This window comes from Doryrhamphus excisus, linkage group LG6, assembly GCF_037039965.1.
Source record: "Doryrhamphus excisus strain RoL-2023G ecotype Guam linkage group LG6, RoL_Dexc_Guam_v1.1, whole genome shotgun sequence".
NCBI classification, from domain to species: domain Eukaryota; kingdom Metazoa; phylum Chordata; class Actinopteri; order Syngnathiformes; family Syngnathidae; genus Doryrhamphus; species Doryrhamphus excisus.
The window spans coordinates 19,907,224-19,925,521 of NC_136362.1; the positions used below are offsets into that span (position 1 = coordinate 19,907,224).

General features: G+C 39.9%; 1 protein-coding gene across 1 annotated transcript in view; it reads left to right on the forward strand.

Annotated features, from left to right (window-relative positions):
- The window catches only part of gpc1b (glypican 1b), a 92,362-nt gene extending 74,359 nt beyond the window's left edge, over nucleotides 1-18,003 (forward strand). The window contains exons 5-10 of the mRNA XM_058067570.2: nucleotides 4,852-5,017; nucleotides 7,544-7,674; nucleotides 11,133-11,261; nucleotides 11,546-11,679; nucleotides 12,695-12,870; nucleotides 14,319-18,003. Of these exons, the coding sequence (XP_057923553.2) occupies nucleotides 4,852-5,017; nucleotides 7,544-7,674; nucleotides 11,133-11,261; nucleotides 11,546-11,679; nucleotides 12,695-12,870; nucleotides 14,319-14,530 (948 nt within the window). The 3' untranslated portion in view covers nucleotides 14,531-18,003. The remainder of the gene's footprint in view (nucleotides 1-4,851; nucleotides 5,018-7,543; nucleotides 7,675-11,132; nucleotides 11,262-11,545; nucleotides 11,680-12,694; nucleotides 12,871-14,318) is intronic.
- Nucleotides 18,004-18,298: the final 295 nt, after the last annotated feature.

Sequence of the window (18,298 nt, forward strand, 5' to 3'; positions counted from 1 at the left end):
TTGGGATGGGCACCAGGACAGGTGTAAACTGCATGTTGCTGAGGGACGGCAAGAACAAAAATGTGTGGCTTGTTTTTTTGCAATCTGTAGAAATTTTAGAATCCATTTTAGAATCAAGTTAATGTTTCACACTCTTTCCAAAAAAAAAAAACGCATTTATTAAAAACAGAAAAATATACAAACTTTTGCAGTGCTTTGGTTCCGATTTTCTACAATAAAAGCTCTGATAAAACATTCCACTGTTCTCAAATATCTTAATTTTTATTTTTCTGCACAAAATAAGATGAAAAATAAATAAACATATCAAGAATAAAGAAAATCAATCAATCAGTAATGAATAACTATAATAATAATAATAATAAAACAGCAAATAATAAAAACTTAAGAAACCACATATAGTTGGTGGGTAGACAAATTATTTTTTTCAGATTAAAATGAACAAAGCATTATTAGAGCCCTGTAGACATGACAAAACACGACTATAGTCACATTTATACTCTTTTTATTTACAACATATTGCGCAACTGCAGGGTCTTGCTAACTCGCAAACTAGAGAGCTAGCGACCTAAACGGTAGCCTTCAAGTTATTTCCTTTAAACTTAAATAGCCAAAAACTTACCACTTCCACACGGATAGGGAGGATAACTATTAACAGTTATTTAACCTTTAACATGAACATTAATCAAAAGTAATAATTTTTTCTGGGTACCATACAGCATCCATATCAAACTTGCGCGAGCCGCACTAACATTCAACTTTCAGATCAAGGCGGGGGCCTCAAACTAGTGTCCTGCGGGCCACATTTGGCCCGTGGGCCGCGTGTTTGAGACCCCTGCTATTAGTATTAGATATTATCATCAATGCACCTGTTCATGATCACAGCATGTATATCATATAGTGAAACGTGGTTAGAGGGTTTTTTTAGGGGACTATATAGTCAAAATAGGTGTCTCACATGACAATGCAATGTCAGCTGACTCATGCTCATTTAACCATTTTTATTCTTTAAAATGCCTAATTTGGGCCAAAAAAAATCTTACATACATATGCATAATTTTGGAATAATAATAGGCCGTAGTCAACCACAGAACAGTGAAGCTGTGAATGTATTGAACTGGAACACATTTTGTTTTTCACCCTCAATTCCGGAAAGCAAGTCTGGCATTGCTCATTTAATTGAGCAATTGCGTATTTAACTGCAGGTGTTGACTTGTAGGCGTTTGAAATAAATGCATACAAAACAAAACTTTTTCCTAACAAGGAACCTGTGATCATTTGTAACAGTCTTTCTTTCACTGTTCTGAATGAGACGTACAGTAATTATGTAATAAAAACTCAGTTAGCACTGCAAATATCCTCTTCTTCATCCTTCCTGACCAATGATTCCCAGCATTAATATGTATGAGGGAGGGAACCAGATTAAGGAACGTCTTCTCTCGAAATACCATCCACATCACCCTGAGCTTTCAAGCCTTTAACTCCTCTGCCAATTTTTCTTGCTTGAACTTTTAAAGCTGCTCAAACATTCTGCATCTCTCATTTTTTCAGACTTCTAAACTTTCCCTTCATTCCACTGCTGTGTCTCAGCATAAAAAAAAAAAAAAAGTATTTGTCTGACTCATCCCTGGCTTGTGACTGGCAGGGCAAGGATGGAAGGAAAGAAGGGGTTGGAGTGAGGATGTGAGTCATGTCTCATATGATTTTAGATTAAGGATGGAAATGTGTCTTTTTCATTTCTGCGTCACTTATCGTTATACTTTCTCTGCAATGACTTCCTATCTCTAGCTGATTGTTAAACCTTCACTAACCTGTTGAGATCAAATAAATTAAATATGTCTACTATACTATGACTAAGTCAAATCAAATTGATAAAATCTCCCACATTCCAAAAACATGCTAGGTTAATTGGCGGCTCCAAATTGTCCATAGGTGAGTGTGAATGGTTGTTTGTCTATATGTGCCCTGTGATTGGCTGGCCACCAGTCCAGGGCGTACCCCGCCTATTGCCTGAAGACAGCTGGTAGAAATTGAATGAATATTTATCAATGTTAATTTTTCTTGCTTGAAATTGTCTCCTCAATGTTATAGCTATCATAAATATTTTTGTTTATTTTTACTTCTGCAATATTACTGCTTTTTTGATTTCCTCATATATTTGATGACAAAGAGTCACCCCACAAATTAGTATGCATAAAGGTTTGTGCGTAGTATTTACACAAGTCTGTTTTCAATGAAGTTTACCCCTCATTATGTTTCCCATCTGTCTTTGAACATTTTTTAAGTTTGGTGGCAGCAAATGATATCCTGCTTTCAATTTCACCGGATCCATAAATGTGACTTTAAAAACAGCCCGATACCCACCATTATTTATTGTCCTCTGCGTTCATGTGCATTCACGGCTGACTCGAAACAGTTCATGTTAGGAGTTCCACAACCTGGCTGTTCTTGGGATGTAGGAAGAGAGATGACACTGGGTGTTAGACTTGGGAATATTTACTACTCGCAGAAGATCGAGTTGTGTGCATTTGTTGCTTCGTCAGGTAGGATTCGAGTTATTTTAATGGATGGTTTCCCTGAAGAAGTGTCTGTAAAAAGTGCAAAGGGATGCAACTTTTCTCTTGTTTTTTTTCTTCCAGTGGAAGAATTCTTGCTGTAAGTGGTTCCTCAATTTTTAATAATCAAAGGGCTTTCCTCTGTACAATAGGAGAAGCATACACCATATGTGGTCGTATGTATGCCTTGCAGATGGTGGTTCTTTTCTTAGCCCTTTGATACAAGTTAAGGTGTTGGTATTGATGACCCTAAGGAGAGTAATGCTTTTCATTGGTATCAGCTTCATTTTCATGAAGCGGAGAGGAGACTGATTCTGCTCTCGTTTCCTGCTGATGATCATGTCCTTGATTTTTCTGACATAGAAAGTGAGGCACCTGTCAGAAGTCCATTTTGTAATGGCATCCAAGTCTCGCTGCAGGCTTTCTGCTGATATGCCTCTGAGCTTTGGATTTTTAATGCTAACATGAAGAATTGAATTATCTGCAAACAGGTGTGGGTCGTTCTCTAAGTATGAAGCTAGGTCATCAATATGAATCAGGAAGAGTAATGGACCAAGTACACTCCCTTGGGGTACACCAGCAGATAGATGTAATGCTGAAGATGTAAATCCATCGAGAACAACACGCTGTTGCCTGCCAGCTAAGAAAGACCTAATCCGGGCAATGTAAGTCTCCATGAATGCCAAATGACATTAGTTCTGACGGCCTCAGTGCCACACGATCAGATGCTTCCTTTAAATCTTATGCAAGAACTCAAATGTCTTGTTGGGAGTCGCATTATTCCACCACTAAATGATGTAAGAATGCATATTGATTGAAGAGCTCTTTGCACGGAATCCATACCCGGATACCTGGAATGTTTTCATATATGGTCACAAATGAGACCTTCCGTGACTTTGGAAATTTTGGGCAGCAGATATGAGATATATGAGATATGGAACTTTCTGTCTTTGTGTCAGCAGAAATCTAAAACAGCTTGGCAAGTTTTGGGAGCAAGCTCAGGTGCACAGTGTTTTAGTACTGTTGCTGAGATCTCATCTGGGCCATTGGCCTAAGAGCATCAAGGGAACTGAGTTTTTTGAGAACGTTTTGGGGCCTGAATTTCAAGGTACAGAGGGATTCACTAGATTTTAGTGTGAAGCTTGGGGGACATTGTCATCAGTGTCATGGAGATGAGCATTTGTAGTGTGTATAACTTTTGGAAGTAATTCATATACAGCAATAAGACTGCACAATGCGAGTGTTATGGAGGTATTATGAAGATTAGTTTTCAACTACTTTTGTCTCTATGAATAATTGTGCTGATGTCATCTAATAAGTGATATGATTGCTTTGTCTCATCATTGCACTCTTTCTGGCCAGATCTGTATCTATATTCAAGGTTTCCCCAAAAAATGTTTTTTTTGAGGGTGGAAACTTAGATACACAACTAGTGTTTTGAAGACTGAAGTAGTATTATCAGACGGGTTGTGTACTTTTATCTGGTCACACATGTGCAAGTGCCAACAATATCAGTGTAAATAATAAGGGGTTCTGTATCTATACATCATATATATCCATTCATACAATAATTTACTTTGTAAAATTGTTTTCAAGTTAAAAAAATAATATTCAAGGTGTGTTGGCTTGTATTTTGTGTTGGCATTGTGCCAGGATGAATTAGTTCATGTAGCGGAAACCCTGGTATTTAAAGATTTTACCATTTGCTGTCCACCGTTATCTTTATTGCTGTCCTACTTCCAGTGTATATTTATCAAACGCTCGATTCTAGGTGTGACTTTACACTTGGAAGCGTTGTTTCCCAAAAAAGCATTAGACCGGCCCACATGTCAGCTTAAGAGAGAAGCTTTGTATGCATAACTGAGCTTCTTCCATCCCTCGTTCTCCCTCTCTTCGTGTCCCTCACACTCACTTCCTGAGGTTTTGTATGCATAGCTGTACTCTCTTGTGAGCAGAGCTTACTGGTCTTAACCCAGTTTCACTGTTCACGCAAGAAGGCCTTTTCCTGCAGCCTTGTGGGATAGAATGATGGGTTCAGTGGATGGATGGAGCTGAGCATACTTGTATGAATGTCGGAGCTTTTCATCAGTTGTGGAACCAAGGCAAAATCTCACATAGTGGTTTCCATGGGAACTACCACTATGAACATTTGTTTGGAAGGTCACACCGCTTTTGTGTGCTGTGACTCAAATTATGTTTATGTGTTACTTTTACTGTCTCAATGCTTTACCAACAGTGGCTCATGTATGTTTGGCTGCAACTGCAATTGTCTCATTGTTCTCCCTGCATCCTCTCACAGGTGCAGCTGAGCCAGGAGTGCATGCGAGCCATCATGAAGATGACTTACTGTCCCCATTGCCGAGGTATGGCCTCTGCTAGACCTTGTGCCAACTACTGCAGCAATGTCCTGAAGGGCTGTCTGGCCAACCAGGCTGACCTTAACACAGAGTGGCGGCACCTGGCAGGTATTGGCAACACACATACAGTACATTGGAACCTAGGGTTTTCATTAAATTGTTGTAAAAGGTCAGACGGAAACCAAAACATACGAAAACTGAATCAATATTTCCAATAAGAAATAAAGTAGATCCAATTAATATGTTTCATCCATCCATCCATTTTCTATGCCCCATGGGGTCTGTCCCAGCGGCGGGGTACACCCAGGACTGGTCACCACCCAATCACAGGGCACATGTTGACAATTAACCATTCACACTCACATTCATACCTCTGGACAACATTTTTGGAATGTGGGAGGAAACCAACATACCTGGAGAAAACCCACACAAAAGATCATCACAAAACACATTTAATAGAAAATAATTATAGTTTTACATGCAGAAAACCAAACAAAAATACAGTGCATCCAGAAAGTATTCACAGCGCTTCACTTTTTCTACATTTTGTCATGTTACAGCCTCATTCCAAACTGAATTAAATTAATCTCTTACCTCAAAATTCTACACAAAATACTCCATTATGACAATGTGAAAAAGTTTTTTTTTGACATGTTTTGAATTTATTAAAAATAGAAAACAAAAAAATCACATTTACATAAGTATTCACAGCCTTTGCCATGAAGCTCAAAATTGAGCTCAGGCGCATCTTTTTTCCACTGATCATCCTTGAGATCTTTCTACAGCTTAATTGGAGTCCACCTGCAGTAAATTCAGTTGATTGGACATGATTTGGAAATATAATAACTGTCTATATAAGGTCCCACAGTTGACTGTGCATGTCAGAGCACAAACACCAAGCATGAAGTCAAAAGAACTGTCTGTAGACCTGCGAGACAGGATTGTCTTGAGGCACAAATCTGGGGAAGGATACAGAAACATTTCTGCTGCTTTGAAGGTCCCAATGAGCACAGTGGCCTCCATTATTGGTAAATGGAAGACGTTTGGAACCACCAGGACTCTTCCTAGAGCTGGCCGGCCTTCTAAACTGAGCGATCGGGGAAGAAGGGCCTTAGTCAGGGAGGTGACCAAGGCCCCGATGGTCACTCTGTCAGAGCTCCAGCGTTCCTCTTTGGAGAGAGGAGAGCCTTCCAGAAGGACAACCATCTCTGCAGCAATCCACCAATCAGGCCTGTATGGTAGAGTGGCCAGACGAAAGCCATCAGACCAGAGAATTTTGTTTCTCATGGTCTGAGAGTCATTCAGGTGCTTTTTGGCAAATTCCAGACGGGCTGCCATGTTCCTTTTACTAAGGAGTGGCTTTCGTCTGGCCACTCTACCATACAGGCTGTGAATACTAATGTAAATGTGATTTTTTTGTTTTCTATTTTTAATAAATTCAAAACATGTCAAAAAAAACCTTTTTTCACATTGTCATAATGGAGTATTTTGTGTAGAATTTTGAGGTAAGATATTAATTTAATACAATTTGGAATGAGGCTGTAACATGACAAAATGTAGAAAAAGTGAAGCGCTGTGAATACTTTCCGGATGCACTGTATATATTAATGACAAATAAAATGGACAAATGAACATGTTTGCCCTTTTACCCTGCACCCGTGTTTTTCCATCTGTTTTTTTTTCAAAATATTACGTTTCCTTCTCATAATATTGTTTTCAATATATTTTTCCCAACCAAATTTTCCAAAATGTACAACTTCATTCATTATGACTTTAGAAAATCTTTACATGTCTAAAAATTACATTGTAGGGTTTTCCTCAGCTGACGATTTTATTATTTATATAAAATTACAACTTTTTTCTCCATCAGATGGCAACTTTTTTATTGTATTACTGTGACGTTATTCTCCTATTATTGTAACTTTCTCATAGCTTTCTCCCAAACTAATTTTACATTTTTTACAACTAAAGGTACCTTTTTTGCACAAATATAACAGTGACAACAAAAATAGCCCTCAAGAATGCAATATTTGGCTATTATCAAGAAAGCCATGGAAGTCAAATTAAACACTTATGAGCTATTTTGTTCATCACTATACCTGTCCAAACAAACCTTTAGTTGTACCAGGCATTACAATGGATCAACAAACTAAAGAAACAAGGGTGGTCTAATTAACATAACAACATTTGGTCTAAAAAAAATTATGAAATCTCCTTCAAACCCGGTCAGGTAAATCCGTCTCCTTTAAATCCTCATACATTGCTACAGGTTCTATAGTGTTTCTCACGTTCTATATTGAACATTATAAGCACAGTGTGCTTGAACGCTTCATCGGCACATGCCGCACAGTGCTTTATAAAAGGACAAAAGGAGAGTCATCATGCTGTGTGCATTCTATGAATAAATAAACCAACCACACACACATAATGAAGATGATTAAATAATTCCCATTACTGGAATCTGTCTATAGTGTCCCAACCTTAAAAGAAACAGCACATGCATTTTGGGAACTTGATATAACATTTTTGTCGAAAATCCAGACATAAGAAAAGCGAGGTATCACGATTATGCTTCCACCGTACCCCAAACGTGAAATGTGGTTAACCCTGAACTATAAACTCTGTTCTTTGTAGAAACTATGATGCAAGTGGCCGGCCGCTTCGATGGACCTTCTGGTGTGGATGTCGTGGTCCTCTCTCTGCCCTCCCGCATATCAGAAGCTATGCTCACCATGACGGACAATATCGAGTCCATCAACAGCAAGGTCAGAACATTCTTGGGTCATGGACATTTTAGATGATTTGTTTTTACAGCCCCAGAGGATACAAATAGGGAACAACCTATAACACTGAGTCTCATTCATCCATTAAAATGCACATTGCACAGTGACAGAACTGCACATGTATATTTCATTGTGGCAAATACTCCAATGTAGCCTTTTATAGAGCAAGGGACTAGATTTGGTTACTCGAGAATAATATATATCACCTAATATATTATCATAATATTTACATATCTTAACAATCATATTGATCGTAATACTGTTGGCAAATATTGCAACACGAACCACCTCTGCAGTTGCAGGAAAAGGGTTATCATTTTTATTTAATACAGCACTTATATAGACCCCATGAACAATAACAGTGATGAACAGTGAATTCAAGAGACAAGGAACTAAATGTTTTTGCAGAACATCTTGGAATTCGATCAGTCAATTCGAACACCTGTCCACCAAACAAGTCACGCAGCCCTCTTGAGTTCAATTAGAGATCACCAAAAGTTATCTACAGTTATCTACAATTTACAATATTTTCCCCTTTTTAGGGGTCCCAAACCCCCCAAAAATACAATATAATAAAGATAAAATAAATTGCCTTGAATTTCTGTATTTGAAATTGTATTTGAAAAAAGATGTCAACCCTATGAAGGGTTGACAAGTACATCAAACAAAAGGATAGTTCATGTCAAGTCAAGTCAACCCTGTTAATAAGTTGTAGGTCTTAATAATTGGCATTTTAAAAAAAATAATTTTTAACATCCCAATTGATAATGAAATTACATTACCTATGAATACCTGATCACAGTGCTCCAAAGAAAGTTGAAATTAATCAGAAAAATTGGTCTTTGATGATGGCGAATTAGAGACAAATGAGAGTAAATGACATTTCACTTCAATTTCATTCAGACATTCAATTTGATGGCATTACAGTATATTTTTGATGTACAATAACACCTCCCAGATCCTTCCTTCTGTCTTTTCTTTTCTAAAAATATATCCATGCATGTTCATTGCAGCTTCCAGAGAGGAGCGGGACAGCCATGTTTGCTGTCAGTCAAATAAAGTCAATATTACAACTGCGAAGTAGATGATCTAATTGTTCTCATTTAAGGGTCATGCTCCGGATAATTAAGTTAATGTTTACACGTTGAGTCCCAGATCATTTTGGCTTGTTTAAATCACATGGGTGTAATGAAAATGTTGTTTTGAAAAGTAAACAATCCCATACTCAAAATGTAGGTCAGTGCGTGCACCTGTCAACTCGATGCAGTCTGCATGCAGCTAAGGTTCCTCCTACACTAAAAGTGTTACATCATGTCTGCGTGATCCCAGATTTTGCACATAGACAGCATGCACTTGTACCGATTGCTTCTCTCACGATACCCAATGCATGTTTCCACAGTCGATTAACCTAAACCAGGGGTCTCAAACTCAATTTACTTGGGGGCCACTGGAGCTAGGGTTTGGGCAAGGCTGGGCCGCATCAGGTTTTCCAAAAAAAATAAAACGCATATATTAAAAACAGAAAAGTATACCATCTTTTTCAGTGCTTTGGTTCCGATTTTCTACAATAAAAGCTCTGATAAAACATTCCACTGTTCTCAAATATCTTAATTTTTATTTTTCTGCACAAAATAAGATGAAAAATAAATAAACAAATCAAGAATAAAGAAAATCAATCAATCAGTAATAAATAAATATAATTATAATAATAAAACGGCAAATAATAAAAACTTAAGAAACCACATATAGTTGGTGGGTAGACAAATTATTTTTTTCAGATTAAAATGAACAAAGCATTATTAGAGCCCTGTAGACATGACAAAACACGACTATAGTCACATTTACTCTTTTTATTTACAACATATTGCGCAACTGCAGGGTCTTGAGACACATGCTAACTCGCAAACTAGAGAGCTAGCGACCTAAACGGTAGCCTTCAAGTTATTTGCTTTAAACTTAAATAGCCAAAAAATTACCACTTCCACACATCTAGGGAGGATAACTATTAACAGGTATTTAACCTTTAACATGAACATTAATCAAACGTAATAATTTTTTCTGGGTACATGATACCATACAGCATCCATATCAAACTAACATTAAACTTTCATATCAAGGCGGGGGCCTCAAACTAGTGTCCTGCGGGCCACATTTGGCCTGTGGGCAGCGTGTCTGAGACCCCTGACCTAAACATTTATGGCTGATTGTCATCGATACCTGAGGCTGCTACCGCCACAGACGAATCGTTCGCTTGTCTAACTGGATGTTATCGTTCACAACCCTCAATTAAACCATGCAAACTTTTATGACCCTGCCTTGTAAAACCAGTAGAATCAAGAATCGTTACGAACCGCAATCAAACCAAGGAATGAGAATCAGAACCCTATTGTTTACCCTCTCTTCCTTAAAAGCAAATCACAGACAGTAGACACAGCGTGTGTTAAGGATGTGTTCCTGTACCTGAAAGCCATTTCCACCCCTCTGTTTAACACCCTATTTCCTCTTCCGACACTTCAATCTGCGACAAGCCATGGTTAGATTTAAGGTGGCAGACACGACTAGAGGCTTAAGACAAGATTTTTTTTTTTTTATGTGAAGGTTCAAAAACTGGAGGCTATCCTAAGAAGGGCAGATTGCCAGATGACAGATTGACTGCAGTCTGACAGTATTCCCAGGGCTCCGTTTATATAATCCACATGGGGATCTAGTATTACAGAACTGTGGTCTGAAATACTCATGGGACCATGCAAATAAGCAGCGCCACAGTTTAGAGTGGCTTTGATGCGTGTCTATAATAGCTCAAGTCCACATTGTGTTCCCTTGATGCAGTATTTTCTACTGATAATTAATTAAAGGTTAGCCAGTAAAGTCATATTATTTCATGTTATGCTTACTACCATTGAAAATTAAATATCTGAAGCCATATGCTTACGCTTCATTATATACGGTATTTAAAGCAACAATGTGTTGTGGATATCGGTCCATATTGGCATAATACTGACATTATGTCAATATAATGCTGATGTTATGCCAATATGGACCGATAATATTGGACATTCACAACAAATTGTTGCTTTAATAATACTGATATTATGCCAATATGGACCGATAACATTGGACATCCACAACATATTGTTGCTTTAAGTACTTTTACAAGTACTTGGGGTCAACAATTTAGAACAAAGGAGATTGTGAAAAGGAGGCAAAGAAGCGTGTGTAGGGAGGATGGAATGGGTGGAGAAAAATGTCAGGCGTGATGTGTAATTCACATTGGGAGTGACCAGGATGGATAGGATCAGGAACGAATCTGCCTTGGAGATAAAGTCAGACAGGCCAGACTGAGATGGTTTGGACATGTCCAGAGCAGAGATAGTGAATCTAATGGTAGAAGGGTGCTGCGTTTAGAGCTGCCCTGTTTAATTTGCTCTGTCCTTTTGCAGTTGTTCCAGGCGTGTGGCAGCCTCCGAGAAAAAACAAGCAGCAGCACAGAAGCGGACGTCTTTCCAAAGGATGAAAAGACGACAGCGGAGGACAGGTCGGCAAGCAGTGCGAACAAACTTGGCCGTCTGGTGAGTTGAAAACTATTAGACTGTTATTGCTCTCTGAAGGCTCTGAGTCTGGCCGGTATCTCGGGATGTTTTATGGCGCAGAAAGCAGCACTCTGCATGGACAATTAAATCCTTTTCAATGTTTATTTCACCTTTAAACTCATGAGGTCATTAGATGGGAATGAATGTTTTGGTGTGATGAAGAAAGAATATTTCTTGTTCCCATGTTTGAATGGAACGTCATGATGGGGATTTGGGGACAACGAAATAGAAAAGACCATCTGCTTTCCTTTACTGTTCTCCAGGTGACTGATGTAACCGTGAGACTCAGGGACATGCAGCCGTATTGGATTTCTCTTCCAAAAATGCTCTGTAGCGACAGAGTGGCCACCGGTGCAGGCGCTGAAGACAGGTGCTGGAACGGCATGACTCGGGCCAGGTATGGAATAGAAGCTTTACCTCAGGCATTAAGGCTCTCTCTTAAATGCTCCCTAAGCTTTAAAACCTAGCTCTGTAGCAGCGAGTGGGGATTTAGTGGGCTTGCAAGAACCATTTAACCCTTTAGATTTAAGGTGGTTCACCTTTTAATGAGGTAACCTGCTTTACATTCTGTTCAAGTTATTAGATCAAACTACAGAATCACCTAAAGGCCCAGGAATAATCTTTTTTTAAGTGCATAGGATTTTTTTAAAAGTTTTTTTAATCGTGTCATACAGAGGAATCTCGAATACGACCAGGCACATTCACATACAATTTGTTATAATGAAATTAGTCCCATAGGAAATAATATAAATAATCTGTTGCTTGGGGCTGCACGGTGGATAAGTGGTTAGCCACACAGCAAGGAGACCCGGTACGATTTCCATTGGGCATTTCTGTGTGGAGTTTGCATGCTAGGTTAATTGGCGACTCCAAATTGTCCATAGGTATGAATGTGAGTGTGAATGGTTATTTGTCTATATGTGCCCTGTGATTGGCTGGCCACCAGTCCAGGTTGTACCCCGCCTCTCACTCGAAGACAGCTAGGATAGGCTCCAGCATATCCGCAACCCTCGTGAGGATAAGCGCTATAGAAAAAGAATGGATGGTATCTGTTGCTCGACTCCAAATTGTCCATAGGTATGAATGTCAGAGGCGGTGTACACCCTGGACTGGTGGCCAGCCAATCACAGGGCACATATAGACAAACAACCATTCACACTCACATTCATACCTATGGACAATTTGGAGTCGCTAATTATCCTAGCATGTTTTTGGAGAAAACCCACAATAATGCCTGAGCGGGGAATCGAACCGGGTCTCCTAGGTGTGTGGCCTGCATGCTTTTAAAAAGGCACAAAAAAATTCACAACACAGAAGGATAGAATCAAACAGAGCTGTGAATTTTCTGTGTCCCTCCTTTAATACTGGATATAATGTATACGGTGTAAAAAAGTGTTATTCATGCGTTCTAGGTATCTTCCTGAGGTCATTGGTGACGGTCTCGCGAGCCAGATCAACAACCCTGAAGTGGAGATTGACATCACTAAGCCCGACATGACAATAAGGCAGCAGATAATGCAGCTGAAGATCATGACACACCGACTGAAGAATGCTCTCAACGGCAACGACGTGGACTTCCAAGACACCAGTGAGTACATCTTGCCATTGCTATTCCATACACTTGTTAAGAGAGGTTTTATAGAATTATATACATATATATGATATATTAGCTGCAGGAGCGGAACAAGCAACACTGAGTATGATGGATTACATGCAATTCTATACCCCTGTAAACAACAGCCACCATAATAAAAATGCAAGGAGGGCTAAAGTAATGCAATAAAACTACTACTGTATGTGGAGATTGAAAGCTGAGAGAAGCAGACAAAAGAAGATGTTACCAAACAATTCACCGTTTCATTTGTAAACAGGGGAGCAGGGTGAGTAACAAAGCCTTATTGTCACCCAGCATCAGCCTCTTTTGGGCTTTTCACAGTAACACTCTCTCCAGCTGTCTCTCTGCAAAGCCTAAACAGGAGATTTAGCAACTCAAGTTGGCCGCGGCAGGCAGAAATCGAATGCAGCTGACCTTCCCAGCAGCTCCCTCACAGGACACGAGCACATTCAACTACACAGTCCACAGGGCCGGTCAAATGGTCTTCATGGAATATTTGCGGCCAAAAATCGGTTCCTTCAAAGTGTTTGCATTCAAGCCAAAGGAAAGCGTTAGAGCCAGGATACAAAAAATAGGTGCAGATGCTCCGGACTAGGGCGAGGCCTCTCGATACTGTACGATTCGCGATAATAATGACGCTTGAATGCAACATAACTGTAAACACAAGTTCAGTTCAGGTGTCTGACAAACAGCGACGCTATTTTAAACTTATTCAGATGCTAACATTTGGTCTCTACATTATGACTTACTGTACATTTTTGTGACATTCAACACCAACGAAATGCATTAGCTAACGCTAGCTACTCCAACGACGACAACTAATTACACATTTAGATGTACATTCCACTTAAATAATTAAAGGTAGATGGTTCCACAGCTCAACAAGAGATATGACTGACACATCATATGTCCCAAAAAAATGTCAATAATTGAGAACCATTGACTTATAGTGATGTGCTGATCAATACGGAAATATTGATACTTATCATCCCAGCTCTTCACGCTTCAAAATCAATTCTCAAATCATTCATTTTCTATACCGCTTATCCTCACAAGGGTCACAGGCGTCCTAGAAGGCGGGGGTACACCCTGGACTGGTGGCCAGCCAATCACAGGGCACATATAGACAAACAACCATTCACACTCACATTCATACCTATGGACAATTTGGAGTGGCCAATTAACCTAGCATGTTTTTGGAATGTGGGAGGAAACCGGAGTACCCGGAGAAAACCCACGCATGCACGGGGAGAACATGCAAACTCCACACAGAGATGCCTGAGAGGGAATCAAACCCAGGTCTCGTAGCTGTGTGGCCTGCGCGGCAACCACTCTCAACCGTGCAGCCCAATTCTGAAATCAAAAAATGTAAGCTTGGTAAAAATGTTTACCCTCCTCGTGTTCTACTCTTGTGTCCACAGGTGATGATGCCAGTGGTTCTGGAAGCGGCAGCATTTGTGCCGACGAAATTTGTTCCCGAGAGCCTCGCCTCGTTGTGCCCATGACGGAGCAAGCCGAAGTGTACCCCTACCCTCCAGAAAACAAGAAGGTCGTGACAAACTCAAGCAATCATAGTCTGCCCTGCGTGGTCACCTATCTCATCTCGCTGCTGGTTTTGCTGCTGCGGCGATAATTGGCGGTGTGGAGAGCGCAGCCATGCTTGGACTGAGGTCGAGAGGGACTGGGTTTGGGCTTTGTGAGGGTTCTAAAATGGTGAGGGAGGAGATGAGATACAGTATGTGGGTGTAAGTTACTTTGCCAAAATGACACATTATACTTGGACGGATTGATTTAGGGTTCGGATGAGAAGAAATGACAAAAAAGCGCTCTAGTCTTTCATGTCTCGCTATAATACGACACCATTAGAGCTGATCATCTAATCTTTTTATGTTTATGGTGTAATTGGAAATCTAATAGGGAGCGGGAGACACTAAATTCATTCGTTTAACAGCACTTAGTGATTTGATATTGTTATTTATTTGTCAATGACTGACAGTAGACCCCAGAGTGGATTCATTAATCACTCCAAAATGTTACTATAGAACCTCAACCTTAGGCAAACTAACCCGGCGGCACAGCCTTTTGATGCATCAAGCCTCAGCATCAGCACTTCAAAGGTAATAATAGCGATGATTCATTTAAAGTGGGAGCAACCTGAGCCCACCCGTGCTCAATCCATGCTTCTTTTCACACTCCCACGGCGAGAGCCAGGTCAGCTCTCGAATGACAGCAACTTTCTAGGCCCCCTCAACCTGTCCTCACAGCCAAGGCTTTGCAGGTCAGAATTTTGGCTATCAGAACAGAAGCAGCAGGGGCAGGAAGACAAAATGCACCCATGCAAAGAGCCATGGTTACTGTAATTTGCATTTTAATTGCACAGATGATGATCCAAACAGTCAGTTCAGTGGAAATCTATCGTGAGGGGATTATTTTGCCACCTCTTCCCTTTGTTGTCATGACCTTCCAGTTTTACCATTTTAAAAGATGCGTATATAATCACTCTCACATTGCGGGGAAGAAGCTCAGATGGCGAAATGTCAAGAATGACGGTAACGTATTAGAATTATGTGCAACATTGCTTCTGTTGCACACTGGGACCTTCCACTTTCAACTATAAATAAAGCAAGAGTTAAAAGAATTGTGTTTGGTAACAGTGATCCTTGCCAAAACATTTAAAATCATAGGAAAACGTGTTTATCACCCCTTTTGTAAGGAACATGCACGGATGCCCTGGTTAACCACTGCTGTGGGATGTCAGCCAACAGGGTCTAACACCAACAAAACACCCGAGCTGATCCCACAAGTGTTTAGTTTGTAGTTTATCAGTTTATCTTTTAAATGATGCTAAATTTGCAAGAAACATGCATGGATGCCTGGTCACACACTGCTGTGGGATGGCTGTACACCGCTCAAGCAGGAAATCAGCCAACAAGGCTTGGTGGTCACGCTTGTACCAACATAACACCAAAGCTGATCCCACAAGTGTTTAGTTTGCAGTTTATCTTTTAAATAATGCTTAATTTGCAAGACGTATGCATGGATGCCTGGTCACACACTGCTGTGTCATGGCTGTACACCGCTCAAGCAGGAAGTCAGCTAACAAGGCTGTGGTGGTCACGCTTGCGTCAACATCGCATCGAAGCAGATCCCACAAGTGTTTAGTTTGCAGTTTATCTTTTAAATGATGCTAAATTTGCAAGAAACATGCATGGATGCCTGGCCACACACTGCTGTGGGATGGCAGTACACCCCTCAAGCAGGAAGTCAGCTAACAAGGTTGTGGCGGTCACAAGCTTATCCCATAAGTGTTTAGTTGGCTGTTTATTTCCTTTTGAAATGATGCCTGGTCACACACTACTGTGGGATGGCAGTACATCCCTCAAGCAGGAAGTCAGCCATCAAGGCTGTGGTCGTCACGCTTGTATCAACATAATACTCAAGCTAATTCCACAAGTGTTTAGTTGGCTCTTTGTTTCCTTTTTGAATGATGTCCCATGTGCAAGGAACATGCATTGATGCCTCGTCACACACTGCTGTGAGGTGGAAGTCCACTTTTAAGCAAGAAGTCAGGCAACAAGGTTGTGGTGGTCACAAGCTGATCCCTGATAAGTGTTTAGTTGGCTGTTTTTAAATGATGCATGGTCACACACTGCTGTGGGACGGTAATATATATAAGCAGAAATACGGCTGCAAAGCTTCCTTCATAAGTCATCAATTGGGTTGATGGCAGACCATTACATTATTTCCATCACCAAATTGTGGAGGTAGTCATTGATAAACACAATGCTGTGCTGCTCATCCCACAGTAGTGTATTTGTTAAATACCGGTCATCATTAAAAAGGAACTTCCCATGTTTTTATTGACAAGACGTATCATTATTATAACTAAAATATACATATACACCTGCAGATGTGAGACATCAGAAGCACATTTAAAAAATGGCTGTGTGTTTGTGTAGGTGTGTGTGTGTGTGTGCCAGAGGGCTTTGCTTGTTTGCCAAATGCCGGTGGCTGTGTGTATGAGAGTCTCTCAATTGAAACTTTTGGATTTTGTCACTTTGTCCGGTTGGGGGTCCATCTTGGCATTTCAAAACAATCATGTTGGAGATAGAAGCACCACATGGGGCTGATTGTTTTATATTTTTTTGTGCAGCCCCTTGAAATAAATAATTAGAAAACAAATGTGGAAGTAAGCATGAATCCTTATAATCAACGACAAGGGGACTCCCAACTGTGATGGTGACATTCCAATTCGAATACCACTTCTATCTTTTTACTTGCCGCTTCACAGTGTGAGCGTTTGATTTCTTTTGTCATTGCCTCCTTCTCCTTTTTTGATTCTACTCAAAGCCGTCCCACTTCCCTCCTTTTTTTAACAAAAAAAATAAAGAAAACCTGCACTTTTTATGAGGCCAATAAGTGGCGTTGTCTGCACAAAGAGATCACAAGACAAGGCCATCAATACGCAAAGTCAATACCGTCTATAAAATGACTATTGATTTGTGGTATGCAAATAAGTATTGACCTGGATATAAGACAATCTTACATATAAGACGACCCGTTTTGGGAAAAATAATTTTTTTGAATCCAAAAATAATCATTTTCAGTATCAAAAAAATGATATAATTCTTAGCTGCTGGACAGTTGCCTCATTGATGATCTTAAAATGAGCACTCTGTTGTTTGTTCACTTTGACACACCCATTTTTTTTCCATTGGGTCTCTGTGTTGCCAGGTCACAGCTGTGTGTAAGTGACGAGAAGAAAAGCTCAGATATTCTTAGGGAGATGTTGCCACCACCTGGTCTGCCTGTATAAAATTCTAGTCTCTAATGTTTTTCAGACAAGGGAGAAAATGCTGTCTTATATTCGGGTCAGTACGGTATAAACACAACAGGAGGCTCAATCCCATCGAACACAACCGCAACGATACACATGAGTGTGACTCACATTTTTGGGCTTGTTTTTATGTACTTTTTTTGTTGTTCTTATCAGAAATCTATGGTGAGGAGATATGTCAGAAAGAGAACGATGCAGATGTCTTGTTTGCTGTTGTATCTACAAAAAAAACAACCTTCAGAATCGTCAATTATATACATTGTAAGATTTTCAAATTGTGTCTCGTTTCTTTCTTTAGCAGGCAAACGTGCAGCAATGGTGCAATTATGGAGTCCGTCATCACGCAACTGTTACATTTTACCACCCCAGGAGACCATAGAAACAAATGTGTCAACCTGTTACCATCACAAAACCTTCATTAACTGTACAGACAATGTTTCAAGTAAAGTCATTTTTATACTATTGAAACACATAGAACAGATACTTTATGAAGTTGTTTCTTATTAGGTTTACTTGAGCAGGAACCTATGGGAGACGAAAATAATGTTGTTATACAAATTGCTT